The following is a 20,173-nucleotide window of genomic DNA, read 5'->3' as shown; positions in this document are numbered from 1 at the left end:
GAGCGTTTCACTTTGCGCATGCTCCCTTCCCACCCTTCCTGCAGTTGCTGTAGTAACAAAGAATCTCTTCTTCCGCGTTTTTGTTTAAAAACACTGTGCGCGGCGATGACGCAAAATCACGTCGCCGCGCGACGGGCAAGATGGGAAGTGTGGTGGAAGCCCGGCGATAGGAGGCTGAGCCAATAGGGAAGCAGGAGCCTCAGGGCTCCGTAGGTGTGCGCTTCCCCTCCGTGCCCCCTCGCCGTTGGGGTGGCCCCGTGCGCGAGGTGAGTGAGCAGGTGCGCGCGCAGCTCCGGGTCGGGATTGGCGGGAGCCGTTGCTCCGCTGGGGGAAAGCGCGAGGATGCGGCTCCCTCCGTCCCTCAGGGGTCTGGGTCGAGTTCTCGAGCTCTGCCGCTTGAGACCAACCACCCGTTTCCTTTCAGGCGTGGTTCTTCGTTGTGTGAAAACAGCCCCCCCCCCCTCCGAAGCTGTGGGGAATGGGCGGGGGGTAGAGAATTCTAGGCACATTAATAAGAAAACACCAATTTCGGTATTTGTATAGTCACGCCATAGATCTTAAACTCAGAAGGAAGTTCAGTCCTGAAGAAAGAGAGGACGACGAGTAGGGATCTCCAAGACAGTGATCACCGACACTAAATAATGCACTTTCAGTGCACTTTCCAACTAGATTTTGCCTGCTCACACAATAAAACACAGTTGGAAGGTGCTTTGAAAGGCCATTATTTAGTGTGTGGGGACAGCTCATTGCTCAAACCACAGTTCGCAGGATATTTGGGAAGAGTGTTGGGGGAAGGCTGTGTTAGATGGATTGGCATGCCACAACTAGCGTGTGTTAAAACTTGTTGGCATATGACATGTCATGATCAGCAGTCTTTACAACCAGTGTTCCCTCTAAGCTGCAGAGTTTTGTGAGCAAAAATTCTACTTTGTGAGCTACTGCATTAAAGTTGTGAGCTGCTGTATAAATTAGTGTGCTCTGGGGTCATCCTTCCTGAGCTAAGACAAAAATCTGTGAGCTAGAGGCTAAAATTCTGTGAGCTAGCTCACGCTAACTCACTTTAGAGGAAACACTGTTTACAACAATCCTGTAAGGGAGACCAATAGCATTGCCTGAGGAAAGGCTGTAGTTGAGAAGACACTGACAAAGGCTCTTCCACTGGAAACACCCCACTTCATGTGGTTGTTCCAAAGTGTTTTTAAATAATTTACCGTGACTACTTACAATTTTTATTGCTGCATTAAAAATATAAAATACAGTTTAAAACACTTGCTGTCAGAGTTCCTCCCTCCCATTAACTCACCATCCCGTGTGCCCTAAGTAAAGAAGGGAAAAGAGAATAGACGATTTTATAGAAAAGGGAAAGATGGAAGAGAAAGAGGAAAACAAAACCAAAAAGGAGGAAGAAAGATGACCAAGCAGTTATGAATAAGTACTACTATCAAATTTCATAAAGCTGTAAAGTCTTCCTAAATGCCCCTGAATTTTGTTTCAGCATCCATCTATTCACAGCCAGTTTCACTGTGATGTTCACTGTATTTCCCTATGGAACTGTGAACTCTTCCTAGAAGAAGAATTGCAGATTTATACCCCGCCCTTCTCTCTGAATCAGAGACTCAGAGCGGCTCACAATCTCCTATGTCTTCTCCCCCCACAACAGACACCCTGTGAGGTGGGTGGGTCTGAGAGGGCTCTCACAGCAGCTGCCCTTTCAAGGACAACTCCTGTGATAGCTATGGCTAACCCAAGGCCATTCCAGCAGGTGCAAGTGGAGGAGTGGGGAATCAAACCCAGTTCTCCCAGATAAGAGTCCGCACGCTTAACCACTACATCAAACTGGCAGGGATACCAACCCTGTTAGGGTTGGATTAAACCCTGTGGAGGCCCCTAGGCAGTCAAAATCCCGGGGGGCCCTTGCAAATTATCTCAATGTTGGAGCGGCCGCCCCACTGCCTGCAGCCCCTGCTGCAGCCTGCAGGCACCTTCTTAAAAGCCCCTTTGACAAGGCTGCGGGGTAGAGGCAGAGAGAGGCAAACTTGGTGATGATGTCAGCTGCACCAGGCAAGTCAGGCAAAGAGTGGCTCAGTTGCTGGCTGTGGGTGGAGACTGGTAAGTCTACAAGCAGGGGATAAAATGGGGAAAGCTGACCCGGGGCCCCTAAAGGCATGGGTGCCCATAGGCCAGTGTCTACTTGTTCTAATTGTTAATCCGGCCCTGAACCCTGCTGTTGTATGTGTTCATCTTGGAATGAAGTGGAGGGTGAATCAAAAGCTGCTGGCTTTCAAGGCTCCAAGATTTATTTCTTGAATACACAAGCAAATCAGAAGTTGTTAATTTTCAATAAATTGTCTTGGAAGGCACCTAGTTCTTCTTAGCTTTCTAGTTATCCTTGTTTCAGACTCAGTTTCGAGCATACACCCCTAAAAATATGGGCCCTTGTAACATAGAAAGGTGGTCTATTGTAGTGGCCATGTGTGATGGGGAAAGGCACTGATTCAAATGCTGCCTTTTCCATGAATTCACATATGATCATGAGCAAGCCACTGTCTCACCCTCACTTTGGCAATACTGGAATAACATGGAGTCATTCAGAGTGGCTCACAATCTCCTTTTCCTTCCTCCCTCACAACAGACACCCTGTGAGGTAGGTGGGGCTGAGAGAGCTCTCCCAGAAGCTGCCCTTTCAAGGACAGCTCTGTGAGAGCTATGGCTAACTCAAGGCCATTCCAGCAGCTGCAAGTGGAGGAGTGGGGAATCAAACCTTGTTCTCTCAGATAGTAGTCTGCACACTTAACCACTACACCAAACTAGTAATTTTACTACAATGCACCTCCCTCCCTGGAATTGCTTTAAAAGTGTTTTAGGAGTCTCCCCCATTGTCTAGCGCAGGGATGTCAAACATGTGGCCCAGGGACCAAATGAGCCCCCCTCCCGAGGGCTGCTATTAGGCCCCTGAGCAACTGGCTGTCATCTGCTTCCTTCTCCCTATCTCTTGCTTTCTTCTGCATAACAGCTTGCTTTGCAAGGTTTGCTCAATTGCACAAGAGCTACAGAGCAAGGCCTCTATTTTCTCTATTGGCTGAGGCTCCTCCCTTGGAGAGGAAGGGGGGCAGGCAGAATTTATTTTTAAATGCTCTTTCAATCACACAACAGAGCAACTGTTACCTGAGGCTCCTCCTGGTCCTCTGGGGAAGGAAGGAAAGAACCAGAGCTTCCTTTGCCCAGTTCCCTGCATCCCATGGGAGAAATACAAAGAAAGCACCTTTAAGACCGAGTGCTAACGTTTTAAGCATATTTTAAGTTTTTTGTGTTTGTCTGTGTCCTTTATAAAGTTTATATCTCTGCTACCTAATCTTAAATGGGAACACACATGGCCTGGCCCAACATGGCCCAGCCCAACCCAACATACAGCTCAAAAAGGTCTCATTTATGTCAGATCCAGCCCTCATAACAAATGAGTTTGACACCTCTGGTCTAGCAGCATTTATCATTTCTTGATACCTTCTGCATTCTGTTTCTAGAGTTTGATCCTTTAAAATTTGGTACCCTTTCTAAACTTGTTCTGCTGCTTCCTAGAAACCCCTGTTCCGTTGTCCAAGTAGTAAAGACAGATGGTCTAAAAGCCTCTTTGAAGGAATATATATTTGGGCAATGTAATGAGCAGTTATAACCATGCATTTATTTATTATATTCCGCTCTTCCCTGCAAGCGTGCCTCAACTCCCAGTACACCATTTATTTATTTATTATATCTTGCCCTCTCCTGCAAATAGGTTCAGGGTGAGTAATAACAGGTCATTTCACAGTAAAAACAATATTAAAGTTTAATTTAAATCCAGTTTAAAACCAATTCAGAATAAGATTGTAAACTAGTTCATGGAAGCCCATAGCGCCTCCTATGTTGGTGCTGGCTTGATGGTCAATAAGGCATCCAGTTAGCCAGAAAATGTTCTTTAGCATTGTAGGGCCATTAAGTAGGGCAGTATGAGCAGGGGAGGCCAAGATGATTGGACATCCACCGCCTTGCCCAAAGGCCTGCTGGAACAGCTCAGTTTTACAGGCCCTGTGAAACTGTAATTGATCCCCGCAGGGCCTTGTTCTCAGGTGGGACCATGTTCCATCAGGCTGGGCCAGGGCAGAAAATGCTCTGGCCTGTGCTTGAGACTAAGAAGACATCTTTTGGTCCAAGGACTAGAATTACAGAGTGGGAAAGGGCCATGCAGGCTATCTAGTCTAACCCACTGCTTAATGCAGGTTCAGCCTAAACTAGAACACTTGTCAGGGATGCTTTAAGCTGCTGCTTAAAGACTGCCAGTGAGGGGGGGGCTCAATAAGGCGTTGATCTGCAAAGCGCAAGGCTCTCCACATATTTGGAGGTTTGTTGGTCCTTGGCTGCACAGGCTTTGTAGGTTAATTCCAAAAACCTTGAACCAGATCTGGTACTCAATTGACTGCCAGTGCAATTGGTGCAGCACTGACTGAATGCATACCCACATGGATGTCGCAGTCAGGGGCACTGCTGCATTTTGCAGTAGTTGCAGTTTCTGGGTCAGATTCAAGGGCAGCCCTGTGTAGAACGAGGTACAGTGATCCAGCCTGGAAGTGACCATTGCATGGGTCATTGTAGCTAAGTCCTGGGAGGTGAGACAGAGAACCAGTTGCCTGACTAGCCAAAAATGGTAAAAGGCTTCTCTGGCAATGTTGGTGACCTGGGCCTCCATGAAAAGTGAGGTAGCCAGAATCACCCATAGGTTTTTAATCCTTGGCGCTGGCATCAATGGCTCCTCACCCAGGGTTGAGTGACAACCCCGCCCAAACTCCCAGACCAACTGAGTGAGGGGGCACACATAGATGTTAACAGGCCCTTTTTTGTAGGAAAATCCCAGCAGGAACTTATTTTCATATTAGGCCACACCCCCTGACATCACCATTGTTTAGTATAGGGCTTTTTTGTAGGGAAAAAAAAAGCAGAAGTTCATTTGCATATTGGGTCACACCCCCTGATGCCAAGCCAGCCGGAACTGCATTCCTGTGCATTCCTGCTCAGAAAAAGCCATGGATGTTAACATAGGTCAGAGGATTGCCCGTGCGAGACACTGCAGTACTGTGCAGAGATCCTCTCTCCGAGCACTGCCCTCTGTCCCCTTCAATGGAGAAAGAAGGAAAGCTATATGATGTAATAATGTACCAGAATACATGTTCCTTCTGTAGCTGTTAGATGAAAATACAGCTTGAATTTTATTTTGGCAGCTTCATCTTCAGTGGCTGGAGCTTTATCCTCTCCAGTTTTTTTCTTCCATTCTTGTTTCATCCCTACCTTAGCAGAGAAAGAATACATGTGCTAATATATTGCTGCCTAATATAGTGATTCTAGTGAAAGTGTCCTGAAATCCTGCAGAAACTAAGCTAGTCTTATGAAACAGCCCTGGTGAATGTCTGGAGTTGAGGAACAAAGCATATCACCTCTATCCTGTGTTTCTTCAAAGTTATAATACTGAAATCGAGCAATATTTTGACCTGTTGATATAGAACTTTCCCCGCCTCTCTCAACAGAATTATGGATCCCAGCTTGCTAAGAGAACGAGAACTTTTCAAGAAACGAGCACTCTCCACTCCTGCTGTAGAAAAGCGCCCAGCACCATCTTCTGATTCCTCCTCTTCTAAAAAGAAGAAATCCAAGGTCGAACAGGGGGGGTCATCAGGCTCAAAGCAAAATGCAGGTTTGTGAAGAGACAAAAATTGTGGGGTTTTTTTTTTTAAAGATTTAAGCATGTGCTGTTCCACGTTTTCCTGTTAAAATTGCTTTCAATTAATGTCACAGGTGGCATTCTAAGAATGTCAGTCTGAGATTCTTTTTCTTTAACCTAAGCAGCCTTAAGATGGAATCAGTTGAAAATTCATTTTTCTGTTTTAAAATGGCTCTTTTGGAAGTACTGTCTCACTGGAATTTTAGTCCAGCCCCTACAAGCTATAACAGTATTTTTTGAATCATCCTTTTGGCATGTCTCTGGCTCTGAAACTGCTGTAATTCTTTTTTGATACCTTCTGGTTTATGCACATATAGTGAATATAATATATGAAGAATAATATTATGAAGAAAGGCAAGATAAGTGCTGTTAAAAAAATATAAAGAATTGATTACGTACATATTAAGGGTGTGCAATTCCCCCCCCTTCCTTTGGGTATGTTGAACTGAAAAAAAAAGGGTTCCCCAAAAAAGTGCAGTGTGGTTTTCAGATCTGTGATTTTTCAGAACCCCCCTTTTTTAGTCCAATAGACCCAAGAAGAAAAAAATGGAGTGGGGGGGAGTATTGCATGCCAGAAGCTCTATCCACAGGGAACAGGCTGCTCGCCGTGGACACAGCTGAGCTTGCGCTGACTTCTCTTGCAGTTTGGTTTAAACTGAGCTGCAAAAGAAACTAGCCCTAGCTGAGGCAGTGCAGAGCTTTAGCACCTCCCCCCCCCCCATCTGATCTTCTCAAGTAGCTCATTTTAAACCAAACTGCAAGAGGAGCCAGCCTCAGTCAAGGCTGATCCTGAGCTGACTTCTCTTGCAGCCCAGTTTTAACCGGGCTGCAAGAGAAGCCAACCAGCCCCAAGCCGAGCTGGCAGAGCTGTCTTCTGCAGCCTATTTAAAGTTAACAGAGAGAGTATTTTGTTGTTTTTCCCAGTTGTTGTACCTCCATGGTCCCGCTATCTGTTGACATGTTTAAAGCAGGGGTGTCAAACTCATCTGTTACGAGAGTCAAATTTGACATAAATGAGACTGGAGAGCCAGTTTGGTGTAGTGGTTAAGTGTGCGGACTCTTATCTGGGAGAACCAGGTTTGATTCCCCACTCCTCCACTTGCACCTGCTGGCATGGCCTTGGGTCAGCCATAGCCCTGGCAGAGGTCGTCCTTGAAAGGGCAGCTGCTGTGAGAGCCCTCTCCAGCCCCACCCACCTCACAGGGTGTCTGTTGTGGGGGAGGAAGGTAAAGGAGATTGTGAGCCGCTCTGAGACTCTTCAGAGTGGAGGGTGGGATATAAATCCAATATCTTCTTCTATCTTCTTCTTCTTCTACTTTGTTGGGCCCGGCCATGTGTGTCATAAAATGTAATGCCATGTAGTGGATATATAAACTTTATACAGGACACAGACAAACACAATTAAAGTTTTCTTTTAAAAAACTTAAAACATGCTTAAAACAGTAGCACTCATTGGTCTTAAAGGTGCTTTCTGTGTAACTCTCCCATGCGATCCAGGGAACTGGGCAAAGGAAGCTCTGGCTCTTTACTTCCTTCCCCAGGGTACCAGGAGGGGGAGGAGTCTCAGCCAGTAGAAGGAAGAGAGGCTTGGCTCAGTAGATCTGTTGTGTGATTGAGAGAGCCTGGCAAAGCTAGCTATCCCTTCCTCCCACCTCCTCTGCAAGGGGCCTCAACCAATGGAAAAATAGAGGCTTTGCTCTGTAGCTCCAGTGTGATTGAGCAAGCCTGGCAAAGCAAGCTGTGATGCAGAACGAAGCAAGAGAGAGGGAGAAGGAAGCAGACAACAACCAGTTGCGCAGGGGCCTGCTGGAGCCCTCTAGGGGCCTGATTCAGCCCTGGACTGCATGTTTGACACCCCTGGTTTACAGGGACTGCAGAAGCACTACAAATAGCAACAACCTCCTTGCTGGTTTCAGATCTATTGATAATTCCAAATATATCTGGGATTTTCTTGGGAGTCCCCCCCCCTCCAGTTTTCCTGAGAAAACCCAGATATATTTGGGAAGCCAAAATGTATCTGATATTATATTTTCAGCTGGGGCGGATCCAAATGCGCACCCCTAATACATATGATTCAGGGATAGAGTAGGGCCTAATCGTGTGAACTGGGAAGTCCATCATTCTAATGTAACCAGCCATAAACTGTAGTCGCTTTATTTAAGCTAGTATCTCACAACACCCAATCTTCCCTTATCCCCGCTTGCAGAAGCCTGTTTGAACAAGCCTGTTGTAAAGAAATGTTTTGAACAGTGCAACAAGAAGTATTGTACTGGTGAGCAAAACTGCTGTTTAATGTAACTTTTCACAAAGGCTATCTGTTGAAAGCCTGTAAACAGAAGAATGATGTGCTTTTCAGTATTGTTTTCAGTAACAGAATAGAAAGTTATTTGCATTTCCGCAGAAGATGTTGGCAAGTACTTGTGTGACATGAAAAAATAAAATCTTTTGGTACCATCAGGTCATTTTGAATTCTAGACAGGTGACAGTGGCTCACATAATTTTTCCTTGTGTTTTTTCCCCTTGCCCTTGTCATACTTGTCATTTTCTTCTGACACTGTTGTTTTCAAGACTTCTTTATCCCTTAAGTATGACTGGGAGCTTGCTGTGCAGAGTCATCCAGGACAAGTATTTCCATGATGTCATATTTAGTTATTAAGGTTCCTATCCTTTTGACTGTGCACAAAAGATTGAATGAAGTAGTTCAGACTTCTGGCTTTTTTAGAAAACAAAAGAAACTTCTTTCAGAATAAAATAGACTTTGTTAAGAAGCCTGTACTCTGCTTCCAGATTTTATTTTATTTTTTTTTGCTTTTTGTTTTGTTGTATTGTAGCCTAGAAATAATATAAATGGGAGGAGCCTGTGAAAGAGAGGATTTGTGGGATGAGCTTCCACTTTTCCTGGTACCTACCTACTTGCTGGGAGGTTTCTGTTTCTGGAGGTGGAGAGTTTTTAAGTTGCTGGCGGCGGTTCAAGGAAGCGAGTTAGGAGCAGGCCAGGAGCCCTCTTGGGCACTCAGAACAACACAGTGGAATATAGTAATGCTGTTGTGTTGTATAATCAAGCAATTCTCAGCACTCTATTCAGATTCCAGGCACCTGCTCTTGCACAATTGCCAATCCTCCTTCAGGCCATGATGACATAACTTCAGGCCTTATTAGCAAAGGAAGCACGATAGTACTGTAGCTACAGAAGCTGAAAGAGAAACCGGTCAGCTTAGCTGAACACCTAGGCCTCGCATTGGCCACTCAGTGCTGAGGCTTCACTAGGATTCCCTAGTGTTCAGCTGCAGCTTTCCTTTTTGCAGGAAAAATCACACACACCCTAGCTCCCAGAGAAGTCAGAGAATGGGATGAAATTCTACATGGGGCTACTGCTGAACACAGCATGTCCTGGCATGATTATGCTCTGTGTTTCCGTGCTCCTACTCCTCTGTTACTGGCTGGCGATAGGGGTGTACACAGCGTAGTGATATCAGGATGTCACCATACAAGTGATCATTACAGTTGGGGGGGGGGGGAGGCTTAACACAGGACCACCGTTTTTATAGTCAGACTCATCTTTCTTGTACTGTTTAGTTCTTGTCCAAATCAGTGGTCCCCACCCCCTGGAAAGTGTCATTGTGAAGCTGCATGGCTGTCAAATATGTGGTGTAACTGTAAACTTTGTGATTCTGTGGTTTTACAAGTTCCTAGGAGCAGAGATGCCTAAGAACTTCAAGAGTATAAAGACTGAGATAACACATGTTTAGAGTTTCTGATATAAAGAGTGGAGTTGAGTGTGCTCAGGTGTAGGTGTATATAATTTTTCTGCATTGTTAACATTTGTTCTTGTTGGGGTTTGATAGTGTCAAACCAGCATTATGACAATTAAACAATGGATAAATGGATCATACGAACAAACTTTTACTTGAGTCATCAATTCTAATCAACAGCAGTCCATTTAAAAACAAAAATTGCTCATTTTCACACAACACTGTGACCGGTCGCCCATTATTTAAGCGTTCTTCAACCTTTCCAGTTTCTATCCAACAGTGAACAAAAAACATTGCTAATATTGATATTTAAGGCTGAGCAGAATCTGACTCAGTCTTACAACGCAAGAGGTTTCGTTACAATGTTGAACACATTTTTCAATGCAGATGCTGGAGATCTCTTGGTCCGCCTCTACACCACTTCTCTTTCACGTTTCCTGAAGCTTTCCATCAAAGATCTAACAGGATTAGGTTCATTCTCTAAGTCTTTCATCGTTTTATTTTTTGCGCAGCAGCAACAGTCCAACAGCTCATATAAGAAAGCAAGCACCACCAAACATACTACAGTAAATATAAATACGATCAGAATAACAAAGCAGGCAGTGTTCCAGTTGTCATGGAAAGGGTAAATCTTCTGCACTTGAAAACCAAGGTACTGGTAGACGGGTGCTGTTTCATTCCAGTGGGTGGTGTTGAAGGTTGCCATACTTGCAAGGTCCTCTGGGTTCTGTTCTTGATGCAGTTCTGAATATTGAAACACACATATAGAAAAAGTGCATTATTTTCAATTTCTTGTAAAAAAAAAAGTGCCTTTTCCCTCCTCTTGCCTACATTTTTTTACTTTCTGTTCATTCAAGGAGCCTGAGCATATCACTGTTTGGCCACATTTCAGATCCCTTTCAGATATACACAAAGATTGGTGCCTGTCTAGTGGGATGTTTGCCTGTTTAAAAAACAAACCAATCTGTAGTTTTCCACTAAGGAAAACAGTGAAAATCCAGCTTTTATATTTCCCTTGATTGTGACTTTTCCCTTAATTGTGACATTAGAACTAAGCTGGTGCAGACATGATCTTTAATAGCTAAGAGATTGGGGACAGATCTGTGAGAAGGAGAAGATTGGGGACAGATTTCTGAGAGAGATCTCTTGTTCCAGTTCCTCTAACGTTTAGAATAAACTCCTCCCTTTGTAGGTCTTAACAGTGATAAAGTAGCATCTTGGCTTCAGTGCTATTACAGGATTTACTAATCATCTTCAAAGCAGGTTATGAGAGAGTCTTGATCAACATAAACTGTAGTTAACTTGAGCATGGATAGCTTAATTTATGGTTAGGAAGCCCCATCGTCATGTCTTCCCATAACAGATTTTGAAACATTATTTTTCACAGATGTGCTTTTAGAATTTGTTAGAAAACTGAGCTGCATGTTCATTTTGCTGTAACAGCCTCAAAAGGCTTGCTTTTTGGTTTACTAGTATATGAAGGAGTCTGGGAGATCCTTAGATTTCCATGTTTCCCCCAATATATTTGTATTTAATATATTCAATCTGCCCTGTTTTTTGATTGGTTAATCTCTGACGTGGTTTACAGTAAATTAAAACAGTAAAAGAAAGCTGAGTTCAGATGGAACATGGCTTCTAGCTAATGTCTTAGTAGTGGAACAGTTAAGAGAGACATTGAGGGCTCCTGTTTTTGAAGCCTCTTTCTATTTCTTTGGTGTCCTGACTGCTGCTGTCCATGTGGGGATTTCTGCCAAATAACTTTGGATCTAGTAAGTAGTGGAAGTTAGTAGAACTTCTTACCCAGGCCACGTTAGAATGTGACTCCCAGCCCATCTAATGGCGATGAAGGAGCTATACTGCGGATACTTGAACTGAGAGCATCTCCTCAGCAGTGTTCCCTCTAAGCTGAGTCAGTGTGAGCCAGCTCGCAGTTTTTTAGCCTCTGGCTCACATATTTTTGTCTTAGCTCAGGAAAGATGGCCCTAGAGCAAACTAATTTATGCAGTAGCCAAATCGCTTCCTCACAATTTTTAACGTAGCTCATGAAGTAGAATTTTTGCTCAAAAGACTCCAACAATTGTTCTGTCCACTCTTTTCTCTTAATTATTTCCAGGTTTATGGACTATATTTAAACTGGAAATCTGTGGTTTGTGCTTACCCTGCTGTGAAAATTGGGGCCTTTAAAATTGCATTTAAACAGGTAGCATAATGTAAAGCGCAACCATTGTGGTCTCTAACCAAACCCTCCACCCGGCAGACCTAACTCAAGTGGCTACTAAATAATATAAGTTGCACCTCTGAGGGAAACAGAAAAAGAACAGTAGCTTTTATTTAGATCCAAGTGTGGGGGAATAAGGTTGTTCACAAAAGGAGGATAGAAATTGTTTTCAGATGTAACGCAATCTTGCTGGGCCCATTAATTCAAGTTAAACAACAATTTAGGCATCTTGAGTGCAGTTAGCAGCCAAGATTGTATTCTTGAGGTGAATATTGGCCTTCCCTCCACTTCAGGATTCTAGTGAATGTGAGTACCTCTCAGAAGTTACAGATCTTCCACGTTTCCCTCAGAAATCAGGGCCTTGGGATAGATTCAGTCGCCTCCTCAGGCTAGCCTGCTTTATCACCAAAGACAATATTCTGAGACTTCTAAAGTCATATGAGACAGGTTCCCTCCAGCTAAAACTCTGGAAACACAAACCCTGTCTCCGCATATTCACTGGTGTAGCCTGATTCCACACAAGGCAAAATCTGAGACAGGATCCCTCCAGTCACCCTTTCTCTGAAAGTTCAGGTTCTGTCTGCCTGAGTGTGAGCTGTGTAACAGCTTTTTCTCTCTTGCTCCCACCTCCCATCTGGCTCTTCCGGCCCATCCAAGGATCCTGATTGGCTGCTAACTGCTCTGCTCACTCACCAAACAGGACAAAAGGGGATTGGTGTTTTCCAGAAGGGGGAAGGACCTTTGCCCATCCATCACACTTGCAAACCGAAATTCCAAGCTCTCAGAGCATGCCACTGTCCTTCAGCCATCTGCTGCCTCTTTTTCAATTTTAGCAGGCAGGAAGTCCCACTAAGGTATAGAACCACCAGCCTTCCCCTGTTCAGCGCAGTATAAGAAAAGACACTGGTAGACTTCACAATCAGCATATCTCTTGAACTGTTCATGGATGGGAAACCTCTCCCAGTGATGCAGAAAACCTTCTGCAAGGGAGAACTGAGCTATAGCCTATGTTGTTTGACGATTTCCTGGCACGTTTGTCCAGCTGAGTAAAACAGCTCAGTGTTCTCCAAACCCCATACCTTGTTGTAGAAAGGGAGAATCTGTATGGATTGGATTAAGATGACCCCAGATTCCAACCTAGTCTTATTTATTTACTTTCTGCCTAGAGAAACTTCACCCATGAGAAAAAGCAACATTTAAGGAGGAAGAGCTTTTCCACTCATACTTATCATGCATTTACTCCAAGAGTAGAGACAGAAGGTGCCACCACAAGTGCTATTTGCTATTCCTTTATAGAGTAATCACCAAGGGCAGAACAGATCATGGGGGGCTGTATGTGCTCTCGTTCTTCCTCCAGACACAACGGTCTTGTGCCAAATCCCCCCAGAACTGATAACTTTTGTTGAAGATAGGTGGATTTTCCAGGTGCCATCCCCTGTGTTGCTTCTGGAACTCACACAGGCTTGAGAATGATTCCCAATGACCAAAGAGAACCCAGTCTAACCCCAGCCCTGATTTCCAGTCCTCAGCTGATAATGATGTGAGTTCCCTTCGTGACATCTAAAGCCTCTGAAGCAGGGATAGCCAAACTTGCTTAATGTAAGAGCCACATCGAATAAACGAAAGAGGTTTGAGAGCCGCAACAGATGAATGTCAGATATTTGAGAGCCACAAGATGGAAGGAAGGAACAAAGGAAGGAAGGCAAATAGATGGGGGAGGAAGAGGTGGAAAGAAAGCAACTTTAGCATTAACTGAATTCTCCAAGCTGCTGGCCAATGGGGAAGGGGGGCTTTGATAGCCGCACAATATTTGTGAGAGAGCCTCATGCGGCTCCTGAGCCACAGTTTGGCCACCCCTGCTCTAAAGAGTAGCAAGGGTAGAGATTTTTAAGGGGAAGATTTTATTAGAAAAAAAACTAACACGGAAATGCTTTCCCTGACTCCATTGGAGCAGTAGAAACCTGTTCGCTGGTTCAAAAGGATGAACAGCAGTCACCACCAAGCAGTTTAAACCTACATCAGCTTCCTCTGCCTTCCCAGCAGCTTCTTCCACTCCTCCTGCAGAAGGAACATCAGAAGCTGTCTAAAACCAGTCCACCACCTTCTGCACTGTGTTCTACCTGCCATCTAGTGATAACATGTATGTTCTGACTGTCCCTAAGATGGGAGCTTCTGTGGCGGTTCTTATTTTGGATCAGCAGTTAAAGAACAGAAGCCACTGTACTCTGAGGTACAGTGAGGTTTTGGCTCTTGTGGTCACAACTCTGTTGGTAGCATCCCAGAACCTTTAACCAGTAGAGGGCTGTGCATGTCAAGTTCAGGGCAAATGCTAGTATACCCTTCTCAGGTGGCAAATAATTGAGGACCCCTTCAAAGCAGTGTTATTGGAAACACAAGATGAGAAAATCCCTACAAAGGAGGCAAAGACTCATTCCAAATGGCTTTCGTTTGTCCCTCAGAATGCTCCGTGTCAATCAAAAACTCATCCAGATAGTACAATTCCAAATGGCAAAAACAAGATCCAAATCTAGTTCTTCCTCTCTGTACCCTGGAAAGAATCTCAGATCCAGATGACTTCTTTTTACTCATCCAGTTTAGTCCTTTCCCTGGTATAGACCCCTCGCCCTGCCCTGTAGGCAAAGTTAAAACTGATTTATTTTAACCACTTGAACCACAACCTATTCTTATGTGAAGTAACTGAACAAATTTAGGCAGGTAGCCATTTGCTGTTCAGAACTAAGGAAGATGTCATTTTGTTAAAAGGCTGCTTTTATACTTCCTTGATGAGTGTTTCTCTTCCTGGGTAACCTAAGAACTGTTGGATATGTAATCATACATGCTTGAGGTCAGAAGAGTAATTGGCAGTGGTCCTACCACTGCTGAGACAAAGATACTAAACTTAACAGTGGTTTGCAGACAGAGTTTTTTGAAAATGACAACTAGGGATGGGCATGAACCAAAAAACTGGTTCAAGCACAAACCAGGCTGGTTCCTGCTTCACTTCAAACCAGTTCATTTGGTCACATCATTCCTAAACCCAAAAATTAACCACATTTCTTCCACAGAGGTCCGGGTGGTTCATTTTTTGTGGTTCATTTTGCCTGGCCCTGATTCAATAAATTCCTAGGCAGTGCGGGGAGCGCAATTGTGGAGAGCCCTAGAAACATCCAAAGCAGTTGTTCATAGCTTGATTGGCAACTCTGGGAACCAACCAGAGGGCTCCTATTTTGTTCTATGGGAGCAGATTATATACCAGTATAATACCACACATTGACTCAGCTGCTTTCACTTTCCAACAGAAAGAGAGAAGGGTTAGTTATTGTGAGAACAGAAGAATTATTTGCTGCATGGCTGATTTAGGGAGGCTTTGAGGGACTCTTCCTCCTCCCCACATAGTGGGACAATTTTTTAAATGCCTCTCCCAGTTGGGAGGACGTTCCTTGCTGTGGTTTTAGGGACCAATCCTGAAGCTAGAGCTGAAGCTGAGCTTTCTTGGGGGCACCTGCTTTGTGGGGCTAAAATCCCAAATCCAATCTTTACTAAAGTTGGAGGGCAGGTGGTGGAGAGCCTCCTGAAAACTCCCTGTGAGTTTGTTATATTTAGCTTGTGAGAGAGCTGTATTACCCCCTCCCAAACTGAATGAACCACAAACTGGTTCAGGAAAATGGTGGTTCATGCAAGTTTATTTGGTTCATGCACTTTCCCCATTCCTGCCTCTCCCTAATGGCAACACCTAGGTTTAGTTTCCAAAATTTGTTCTTAGAGTTCTGTTCAAAAACATCTGAAGACTCCAGTGATTCCTCACGGAGCCTGTCATTGAGTCAGGCAGAGTGATCTTTGAATGCATGAATCTTCTCAAAAATGTACACAGGTTCAAAAAACAGAAGTAGGGCCTCTCGCATCAACAAAACACTTCCAAATTCAGCATACATTTATAAGGCAGAAGAGCAGTAGTAAATGACATCTGAACAAGATAGCTTCATGGGCGTTTCTTCCGCTTTTGAAGGACTATCCAAACGACCCAAGAGCAAGGGAATGGTAATCATGTACACCTTGGCATAGGTAAGGCAGATTGCTTTCCTTTTTCCATCTCTCTGTTTTTGTATCTGCAGCCCTCAGTCCCCCAGGATGGCCTTGGCAAAGAAGGGATCACATGATTTTGTTGTTGTTTTCTGGAGTTCCCATTGCATTGGGAAGTGGAATGACAAAAATGAGTGGCTTGTTTTCTCTACTGAAGGCACAGAAGCTGTCTTCACTTTCAGCATCTGGAAACTCAAATATCAGTTTGGAAGTCTCCTCTCCCAGCCCTAAAGGGGAAGGGTCTTTCCCTACACTTACTGTCTTCCTTTCCTCTGTGAAGAACAGAAATTCAGAAGCAAATCTAGAATGTCCGTCTTCACAGAACAGGAACAATGTGGCATGAAGGAAAGATTCGTTCTGGGTGCTCTAAATAAAATATTTTAAATAAATAAAAGTAAACGGGTGTACATGTTCTGAGTAGAGAGAGGCAGTGAAATGTGTCCTAGCATTCACCAAAGGTGAAAAAATGGATTATTCACCTTCAAGTAAAGTTCTGGGGGAATAACTGCCCCCCCAATGAGGAAAAAAAGGATTTTTAAAACTCTCTGGTAGAGTACTTCTCTCACCCTAGCCTACATCTGTAGGGTTGCTGTGAGCATGCCACCCTAGCTCCTAAGGAAAGGAAGATACAATAAATAAAACCATTCAAGGGAAGATGTATGGATTACACACAGCTACCAAGCAAGGAGTACAGAATTACTACATGCCGTAAATTGTATCTGGTTAAGAGCTTTGGGGAACCAAGTCGAACCCTCTGTTTTCAATGTTAGCAACTATGTTTTCTTTTTCAATGAATTAGTAATCTGTTTGGTTTTCTTTTTAAACCCTTTGCAACTGTTTTGGTCATGTAAATATTATACACAACAGTCAGTTATATGCTTTAAAAATTCTATTGTGGAGAACATACCTGAAGCATCTTAATATGAGGAAATGATTTAAACTGCATTTGTCTCAGTACGTAGGAAGATAGATCAAGACGGATAGCCTTGAGAGTCCGTCTTTAGCAGTAGAAAAGAGCAAGAGTCCAGTAGCACCTTAAAGACTAACAAAATTTGTGGCAGGATAGGAACTTTCATGAGTTCAAGGAGGAGAAATGTACCCCTTTAACATATGTATTAAAAAAAAAAACTCAATTGGCTTGGCTGCAGCTGAGTATTTCGAATAGAACTGAAATTATCTTAATGGGATTATTTAAATTTTTAAATGGGGCCTGTAATATTTTTTATTATGGGGCAGTGGCAAACAACCCCGTAAAAAGTCTGCCGTGAAAACGTCGTGATGCGACATCACCCCAGAATCAGAAACGACTGGTGCTTGTACATGGGACTATCTTTACCTTTAATATTTTTTAAGATCCTAAGAGAGAAGATGAGAGGGAGAAAGGTACAGAAGACTTACATGGCTATTAATATCAACAGGGAAGGCTGAAATGGGCCAGGTTGTTTAAAATAAAATTATTATTTTTTGCCCAGAAAATGATGAGCAAAATACAGAGGCCTAGTTTATAAAAGTAAATTGGTTTGTTAGTAAGAGGAATTGTAGCCTGCTTAGTGATTTTCTGAAAAGGAATCCCAGAGTATTGAAAATTTTAATGACTGATAGTAACTGTGATTAATGGCTACTGATGACCACTATACTATCAGTTAAATATAAGGGGGGATCAGTAACATGATCTGTCCTTTTTGGAGTTGTGGTTAAGGATACTTGAAAAAGTGGGATGTACTTTTTGAGGCATATATAAAATGTTTTCTGATTTGAATCACATTACTAGTGGCAGAACTGCATATTATTTCAGTATTTAATGTTTAATTCAGTATTTAATGTTTTAAAAAAATTCTGGTAGGAAAATTAGACCTGGGAGTACATTATTATCTGATTTTATAAGAATTATTTAACTATCAGTTAATGTCGTTAAATGTATTTTTATGATATCTTAGCACTGCTTTGACTAACAATGTATTTGCTTTCTAATATGCTTTGGAGGTGCATGTCAAAGCTGAAATTAAACATTTTAAAAGGCAATTTGCTTTTAGAGCTAGTTTAAGATTTCTTCATTTCACTGTATGCCCATGTCTTTTCATCTTTAAAGAGTTTTTTCTGCTTGGGTCATTTTAACTTGGTTACAGTGAAGCATCGTAAAAGCATATGACTTGCAAAGTAGGTTCTCAGGATATTATTAGAAGCTTTGCAAAGAATTGTACAGTTTCTCAGTTTTGAATAAGATACAGATTTTACAACCAATAGGCCATATATAATCAGAAGTGCATCCCATGGATTTCAGTGGGACTTACCGTTAATTATATGCAGGGTTGCAACATTTACCTGTGCATGCCAAGTCTCATTGATTTAAATGAAGCTGCGTTCTTGATATTAACAAGTCACTGAGTCATTCACTGAGAGGTACAGCACCCACATGTTAAGGGTTAAGGCTACTCTAAGCAACCAGGTTAAATGGCATTTTTTTGGGTACCGTTTAGAAATCGTTTAAATTTGGAGACAAAATGTTCCTGATGACCGTTCTTTAAAAGCCATTCTTGTTTATTAGCTTTTACCTTGCAAAATTAGATTGATTGATTAGGTCACGCAGAGCATAGAAAGGATTCAGTTTACAGAATATTATCTAGGCATGTTGAGCTCCCTGTAAAATGGATGGTCATCAATTCTTCATGAACGCACAGATGGTAAGATTTCCGATTAACACAAGACAAGCATCTCTGCATTTAAGCAGAAATCTAGCTTCAAATGTAAATGAAACTGTGCTATTTTTAATTTTGCATATTTTTAAAGATGGTGGCCAGATGTTTTTTTTTAATTTAAAAAGGGAAAGCTTTTTGTTCAGATTGTAATGGCAAGATAATAAAAAGAAATATGTAGACCTACCTCTTTTCAGAAAGGGTGCTGGAACAGCGCTGATCTGCTGTTTAATACAGCCTCTGGTAGAGCTAAGATGGAGCTCTGCTTCTATTGGCCGAAGCAGGATGCAGCTGACAGCTTCCTTTATGCTCATTTGCATCAGACCCTTACCCTTGAGGAGTAAATCATTCATAAATCTGGATAGGTTAGGGTACCGAATCAGTTCTTCTCCTGTCATTCCTTCTTTTAAAAATCTTTGGAGCTCCTTTAACAATGAAATGCTTTTATTAAATAACATGGCTCTTTGTGCTTTCTGTTTTGATCTCACTAAGGGGATCTGAATGTGGCACTTATTGTGTTAATACCTGCAGGTTTTTAGGGTTTGTAGAATCTTTCGGGCTCAAGTGCCGTGTTCTACTGGAGAAACTCGGCACTTGAGCCCGAAAGATTCTACAAACCCTAATGATGTTACCAGCTGTGAAAACCTGAAATCTTTGATACCTGCAGGTTTCTTTGCTCTTCTGATAGTATGTTAAGCTGCTGTGAACATTCTATAACTATTCAGGGTCATTATAGAAGACAGTTGCTGGCTTCTGTCTAATTATATGATTTTGGTTCTTTAAGATTTATTTATGTCCCGTCTTCCTGTTCTGGTTAGTCAAGAACCAATTATGGTATAGAAGCCACTAGACTCAGTGAAATCACAGCCCTCCTTAAGATTTTTGTCCACAGTTCTTGTTTTTTCCTGACTCCTCTCTATAACTGTAGCAAGCAAAGGAATTAGTTGATGATGTGAGGGCTGCAGTTATCTTTGAAATTCTTTAAACTGTGTTCAGGTTGTGGTGGTGGTTTTCCAAGATTTTGGGTGGTGGAAATGGAAGTGCTGTTTCAGGAGACCTTTCTCCAACAGTTGGGCAGGAAAGCTGCATTTTGTTGTCCATCTGCCATCCTTGATTAAAAGTGATTTGAAATTGCTTCTGCTTGCCTGTGAAGTTGCCCTGCCCGTTCAGTATGAGTTCATCAGTCTTAGGGTACTGTCTCTTCCAGCTTAAATAAATCAAGGCACCCCAAAAGAGTGTAAAAAGAGTAAAGCCTGGCCAATCTGAAATAAAACAAATTTAATTCTTGATTATTAGTTTTCTGTTCTCTGCTAAATTTTCTGCCACAAATAAGTTTCTATCAGTTATAAATAAATAAGTTGAGTTTCAATTTTTAAAAGTATTATAAGAGTAACATTTGAAAGGTATGTCTCCCCCCCCACCTAAATGCCAATTTAAGCCTGTTTCCCAAGTGGTAGAAAGGAACGGAGGAAAATGAGCTACTTCGTGTAAAAAGCAGTTGCCTCTTCCCAAGGCATTTTCTCTAGTTGTGTTTGTTGCATGATTTGGTGTCAGTTTTCATGGCCTATTCATGATACACATCTGGTGAGACTGTGTGAGTAACAGTCTGTTCTGGTATATGAATGTAGACAAGAGTGTATGAATTGTGTTTTCAGTTATTGTTTTTGCTGACTAGAACCCATAG

General features: G+C 42.8%; 2 protein-coding genes across 3 annotated transcripts in view; one reads left to right on the top strand and one right to left on the bottom strand.

Moving 5' to 3' along the window:
• Window positions 1-20,173, top strand: part of GTF2E2 (general transcription factor IIE subunit 2) — a 40,262-nt gene continuing 20,089 nt past the window's right edge. The window contains exons 1-2 of the mRNA XM_060236966.1: window positions 1-266; window positions 5,553-5,719. Coding sequence (XP_060092949.1) covers window positions 5,557-5,719 — 163 coding nt within the window. The 5' untranslated portion in view covers window positions 1-266; window positions 5,553-5,556. The remainder of the gene's footprint in view (window positions 267-5,552; window positions 5,720-20,173) is intronic.
• Window positions 9,632-18,880, bottom strand: SMIM18 (small integral membrane protein 18). 2 transcript variants are annotated; one of them, XM_060236364.1, is made up of 2 exons: window positions 18,677-18,880; window positions 9,632-10,242 (listed from the first exon to the last, which is right to left on the bottom strand). In XM_060236364.1, the coding sequence occupies exons 1-2, from the start codon at window positions 18,840-18,842 to the stop codon at window positions 9,911-9,913; spliced, it is 498 nt and encodes a 165-aa protein (XP_060092347.1). In that variant the 5' UTR covers window positions 18,843-18,880; the 3' UTR covers window positions 9,632-9,910. The 2 variants fall into 2 exon arrangements, with proteins under 2 accessions (XP_060092347.1, XP_060092348.1); XM_060236365.1 differs by having other exon boundaries at window positions 18,673-18,745.

Source organism: Heteronotia binoei, chromosome 4, assembly GCF_032191835.1.
Source record: "Heteronotia binoei isolate CCM8104 ecotype False Entrance Well chromosome 4, APGP_CSIRO_Hbin_v1, whole genome shotgun sequence".
Taxonomy (NCBI): Eukaryota; Metazoa; Chordata; class Lepidosauria; order Squamata; family Gekkonidae; genus Heteronotia; species Heteronotia binoei.
Note: the sequence above shows the minus strand (reverse complement) of the source record. Positions and strands in the feature narration are given on the sequence as shown.

Coding starts and splice junctions, on each gene's coding strand:
- SMIM18 (XM_060236364.1), bottom strand. CDS start 18,842: ATGAATGATTTACTCCTCAAGGGTAAGGGTCTGATGCAAATGAGCATA. Junction 10,243..18,676: donor AGCACCCTTTCTGAAAAGAG/GTAGGTCTACAT, acceptor TTCAATATTCAG/AACTGCATCAAGAACAGAAC.